Source organism: Equus asinus, chromosome 11 (genome assembly GCF_041296235.1).
Source record: "Equus asinus isolate D_3611 breed Donkey chromosome 11, EquAss-T2T_v2, whole genome shotgun sequence".
NCBI classification, from domain to species: Eukaryota; Metazoa; Chordata; class Mammalia; order Perissodactyla; family Equidae; genus Equus; species Equus asinus.
Window position 1 is genome coordinate 8,635,577 of NC_091800.1, and position 6,145 is coordinate 8,641,721.

At 37.4% G+C, this 6,145-nt stretch overlaps 1 protein-coding gene across 12 annotated transcripts in view; it reads left to right on the forward strand.

The window, feature by feature from the left end:
- The window catches only part of CDK8 (cyclin dependent kinase 8), a 125,236-nt gene extending 121,413 nt beyond the window's left edge, over nucleotides 1-3,823 (forward strand). For 8 of the 12 annotated variants that reach the window (XM_044777401.2, XM_044777404.2, XM_044777405.2 and 5 more), the window contains 2 exons: nucleotides 24-182; nucleotides 2,529-3,823. In XM_044777401.2, coding sequence (XP_044633336.1) covers nucleotides 24-182; nucleotides 2,529-2,654 — 285 coding nt within the window. In that variant the 3' untranslated portion in view covers nucleotides 2,655-3,823. The remainder of the gene's footprint in view (nucleotides 1-23; nucleotides 183-2,528) is intronic. The other 4 variants (XM_044777402.2, XM_070520424.1, XM_070520425.1 and 1 more) reach the window with 1 other exon arrangement.
- Nucleotides 3,824-6,145: the final 2,322 nt, after the last annotated feature.

Here is a 6,145-nt window from a genome sequence, read left to right on the forward strand (position 1 = left end):
ATTTTTCTGTTTAACCAATTGAGAAGAACCAGCAGCAGCAGCAGGGCAATAACCATACTAATGGAACTGGTCACCCAGGGAATCAAGACAGCAGTCACACACAGGGACCCCCGTTGAAAAAAGTGAGAGTTGTTCCTCCTACCACTACCTCAGGTGGACTAATCATGACCTCAGACTATCAGGTATTTCAAGTTTGTTTTCTATTGACCTGCCGTGTCAGTATTTGCATATGGGTTTGTAGCCATTGGGAAATGCAATACAATGAAGAAAATACTGACCTTTATTTACCTGGAGAAATACAGTGACATGAAGTGTTATTGGTGTGGAAAAGTACTGACAGTAGTACAATAGATGGGCTTAGATTTTGAACTAGACAGACTTGGAATGATGGAATTTAAATTATGCCACTTACTAACTATGTGACCTGGACAAGTAATATAACATTTCTTGGCTCTAGTTTTCCATCTGTAAAATGAGACTAGTGAGGCCTCACTTGCAGTTGCAGGAGTAGACATGATAAATCTTAGCACCCAGCTTATAATCGGAGCTCAACAAATGATGTCTATTGTTTTGAAACAACAATATACCGTAATAATTAAGAACACAGGCTTTCAAATCCCAGCCCAGCCACTGACTTCCGGGTAACCTTGAGAAAGCAACTCACATGTTCTCAGTTTTCTCATTGGTACAATATAGGTAATGAAGTGTGATGTTGTAGTAAGGATAAAATGAGAGTGTATGGTAAGGCACAGTGGCTAGCCTGACCTAAGTGCTTAATAGATGATACCAATCACTTATCATTTTTATTATCATTATCATTAAAGGTCTTAGTAACATTCGTGGTACCCAGTTAGCACTTGTTGAGTGTTAGTGGTGGTGCTGGTGATGACTATAATAATAATAAGAGCTTGTTGAGTATTTACTGTGTCCCAGCTATTAAACTAAGTAGGAAACATACATTATTTCCTTTGGTTATTATGATAACTCTGTGAGGTGTTATTGTCATTTCAGAAAACTGAGGCTTATAGAAGTTAAATAACTTTCACGTGTTCACCCATGGAGTGGGCAGTAGACCTGGGACTCAGACTCAGATCTGATGCAGAGGCTCTGTTGCCTACTTATGGATCCTGTCAAGGGACATTGTTAGTTTTTTTGTATGATGACCTGTTTGGAAAGTAATATGCCATGTCTCTGCTTATTCTAATCATATTCCCAACTAACCTGTATTTCAATATGGGAAGGGTACTGAAAACCTGACCAATTAGAGTTATTTACCTCCTAAAAGAAAAAAAGAGATCTTACTAAACTGACGAGGTCCCCAGAACCTGTTACTGCACTTCAAGAATTAGATATTAACTCTGCTTTGGTTAAGGGGAGGTCCAGCCCCCCAAACCATGGAAATTATTGTCTGCCCGAGTAGTAAGTCTGCCAGCAGGCTAAACAAGGAAATCAAGGACAGGCGTCTATGGGGGTTGATACTTGTTCCAGCTTCTTTGTCTCCCCATCTGGATGAGAGGAGTGCGTCTGTCTGGGTTCAGGGGTGTGTTTGTGCACCGCGTGGTGGCCTCCTTAGACGGAAGCAGGGCGTGCTCACCTTTGCTGCTGCACCCAAGAGAGTGTTGCTGGAGTTCTTTGTTCCTGTTATTATTGTGATTGGTTTCTGTGTGTGATTTCAAAAATATCATTTCTGACTACAGTTTCATGTGTCCACTCTTTTTAAAATGTTATTTTTGCTAGGATTGGCAGAATTTAGAATTTATTAGAATTAGAATGATTTACTAAATATGCTTTGAAAGAGGAAAACAATAAATTATGGTTAATCTTTCACAGTGTTTGTCATGGGAGCTAATAGTGTGAGAGAGGCACAGGAATGGGAATAATGTGACAGATCAAAGGTAGAGGATTCTAAACTCCGTCACTGTTCTTTGCCTTTGTGCTGTTTTTAGAATTGAGAATACCACTCTTTTTACATTTCAATAATTATAATTTTACTTTTGTATATAACTTGTAGCAGAAAATCAGATTCATTAGTTTAAAGGGCATGAAAATATTTAATGCCAAAGTAAATGACTTTATGGTACATTTTCTTGTCATATTTATTTTTATTCTTTTGTCATATGTGTGTGTTGGGGAGGTTTCCATTGAAGAATCTAACATGTAAATTAGCTTTGAATTTCTTAATGTATACATCAAGTTCATGTGTAAACATCTCAAGCAAATTAGTTATTTATCAAATAGATACAAAACAGCATATAAAGGGGGTTCTGCTGTAGAAAAAAGATGAACTGCACAGCATAATAATAAGACTCAGCTTAGTAGTATTTGCTAGCAATACTTCTGACCTTCATAAAGAAAAGCTGATATTAAAAGACTTGGGTTTTTCTCATTGTAAGTCTAAAGCTAGTACATAGCACAAGACTTTTACATTCTTACTGCCTTGAAACACACTCATAAGCCTTGCTGGCTTGCGCCGTAACCCACTCATAGAAACACTTGAATCACGTTTCTGCCTCCGTCTCCTTTTCTAGCGTTCCAATCCACATGCTGCCTATCCCAACCCTGGACCAAGCACATCACAGCCACAGAGCAGCATGGGATACTCAACTACCTCCCAGCAGCCTCCACAGTACTCACATCAGACACACCGGTACTGAGCTGCGTTGGAATATTGTCAATGCACTGTTGCTAATGCTGCAGGACTGACTGTGCAGCTCTCTGCGGGAACCTGGTATGGGCCATGAGAATGTACTGTACAACCACATATTCAAAATGTCCAATAGCCAAGTTCCATCACTTTTCACAGATTGGGGTAGTGGCTTCTAACTTGTACCTATTTTGGAGTTAGACTTGAAAAGAAAGTGCTAGCACAGTTTGTGTTGTGGATTTGCTACTTCCATAGTTTACTTGACATGGTTCAGACTGACCAATGCATTTTTTTCAGTGACAGTCTGTAGCAGTTGAAGCTGTGAAATGTGCTAGGGGCAAGCATTTGTCGTTGTATGTGGTGAATTCTTTCAATGTAACAACATTATCTGACCAATAGTACACACACACACACACACAAAAGTTGAACTGGTACTTGAAACAGAAAGTATGTGTTAACTCAACAAAATAACCAAGACTCAAGAAGAGATTATTTTGGTACACCTTTCATTTTAGTGTCTTATCAGTGGGTTGATTCATTTTCTACATTAATCAGTGTTTTCTGACCAAGAATATTGCTTGGATTTTTTTGAAAGTACAGAAAGCCACATAGTTTCTCCAGAAAGGTTTCAGAACTCCCAAAGATTAATTTCCAACTTACAAGTTTGTTTTTATTTTCAATCTATGACTTGACTGGTATTAAAGCTGCTATTTGATAGTAATTAAATATGTTGTCATTGATATAAACCTGTTTGGTTCAGCAAACAAACTAAAATGATTGTCATAGACAGTGTTTTATTTTTCCTGTTGGTGTTGCTGATTTGTGAGCATGCTTTAAGATGAAAAAAGCATGAATGATAACTTCCTTTAAAAGGTGCGGCATCCAATTCAGATATTTTGTCCTGATTTTAAAGCTGGTTGGTGTAGTGCTATTAAAATTTTGTTCAGTTAAATTTTCTTTTTTACAACTTGTTCGCACGTTTTTAGGGTGCCCTTACTTCAGCAAAGGAGAAGGAGTAGGAGAGCCTTAGAATTTTTGAGGAAAAAAAAAACCTATAACATACAATGTACTGTATCAAACTATTTTACATGAATGACACAAGTATTCTGAATTTAAAAAAAATTGAACATTGTTAAAAACAAGGTGTTATGTAATAAATTTATTTTTCATAAATCAAAATACGGAGTCAGCTGTATTTTTATATGCACAAAGGTGTGTTTTATTTTATTTTAAAATGTGCCTTAACAGTTGGCCTCTAAATAAATCTCTTCGGTGTTCATTAATAATATGTATATATTCTGCCTCTGTGATGGAGTAAAATGACTTATGATTTAGATATGGATGCTTTTCTCTGTTACACTTAGTACTGTAATATAAGATATGAAATAGATACCTTTCTAATTGAAAGAAATTGTGGTGAGCCTTCCATTTCTAGAATAATGCTAAAATTGTTATGCTGAGAACTATTTGACTGTTTTATGCAAAATAATTATTTTTCCTCCCTCCTTCAGCACAAATACAGAAGATAAATAAACTAAGAATTTTTTCTTAAAAATTCAACCCATTTATATAAAAACATTTTAAGAACTGAGGAATTCCAATTCTGATAGGTCTGACCATAACAGTGTCAACTTAAAAGGAAAATTTCCCCGTTATTTTACCCTCAAAATGAGTTTCCTTGGGAATCGCCAAAAAAAATTGTAATTTGGGATGTGCATACTATGGCAAACCCTAGGCAAATCCAGAAAACAAAGAAGGGGAGCTGCTCTTATAGAGAAAAGGGAGGGGGAGGGGCTCTTCTAAAGGAATGTCCCCCGGGGGGAACTAGCAGTTCAGGGCCCAAGGCTTCTCATTGGCTGAGCTGTTGCTGAGTGGGGAGAAAAATCTTCCTTCAGTAGTAAATTAAGTTTTACTTCCTGTTAAAGACGTAAGGGTATGTCTCTTCCTGTTTCATTTAATTGACGATATATGATAGGCATATGTGATAGGGAATGAGAGTTCCCCCTACAGGCCTTCCCAACTCCAATTTAGTTGAGGTTTCTTTTATTTTTTTAAATTTTTATATTTGTTTACTTTTTGCAGTAACATTGGATTATAACGTTATATAGCTTTCAGATGTACATCGTAATATATTTCGAATTCTGTGTAGGTTACATCATGTTCACCACCCAAAAACTAATTATAGTCCATCCCCTCACATACGAGCCTAATCAGCCCTTTTGCCCTCCCCTCCCACCTCCCCCTATGGTAACTACTAATCCAATCTCCCTTGCTATGTGTTTCTTTGTCATTGTTTTTATCTTCTACTTATGAGTGAGATCATAAGGTATTTGACTTTCTGCCTCTGACTTATTTCACTCAGCATAATACCCTCAAGGACCATCCATGTTGTCACAAATGGCTGGATTTCATTATTTCTTATAGCTGAGTAGTATTCCATTGTGTGTAAATACCACATCTTCTTTATTCATTCGCTCCTTGATGGGCACCTAGGTTGCTTCCAAGTCTTGGCTATTGTGTATAATGCTTCAGTGAACATAGGTCTGCATGTATCTTTATGCATTTGTGTTTTCAAGTTCTTTGGATAAATACCCAGCAGTGGAATAGCTGGATCACATGGGAGATCTATCCTTAATTTCCTGAGGTTATTCCATACTGCTTTCCATAGTTGCTGCACCAGTTTGCACTCACACCAGCAGTGTATGAGGCTTCCTGTCTCCCCACATCCTCTCCAACACTGGTTGTTTCCTGTCTTGTTAATTATAGCCATTCTGACCAGAGTGAGGTGATATCTCATTGTAGTTTTGATTTGCATTTCCCTGATAGTTAATGATGTTGAGCATATTTTCATATGCCTGTTGGTCATCAGTATATCTTCTTTGGCGAAATCTCTGTTCAGATCTTTTGCCCATTTTTTAATTGGGTTGTTGGTTTTTTTGTTGTTGAGATGTATGAGTTCTTTGTATATTTTTGATATTAACCCCTTATCTGATACATGGTTTGCAAATATCTTCTCCCAATTGTTAGGTTGTCTTTTCGTTTTGTTGATGGTTTCCTTTGCTGTGCAGAAGCTTTTTAGTTTAATGTAGTCCCATTTGTTCATTTTTTCTTTTGTTTCCCTTGCCCAGTCAGACATGGTACTTGAAAATATGCTGCTAAGACTGATGTCAAACAGTGTACTGCCTGTGTTTTCTTCTAGAAGTTTCATGATTTCGGGTCTTACATTCAAGTCTTTAATCCATTTTGAGTTGACTTTTGTGCATAGTGTAAGGTGATGGTCTGCTTTCATTCTTTTACATGTGGCTGTCCAGTTTTCCCAACACCATTTATTGAAGAGACTCTCCTTTCTCCATTGTATGCTCTTGGCTCTCTTGTCGAATATTAGCTGTCCATAAATGTGTGGGTTTATTTCTGGGCTCTCGATTCTGTTCCATTGATCTGTGTGTCTGTTTTTCTGGCAGTACTATGCTGTTTTGGTTACTGTGGCTTTGTAGCAGGTCT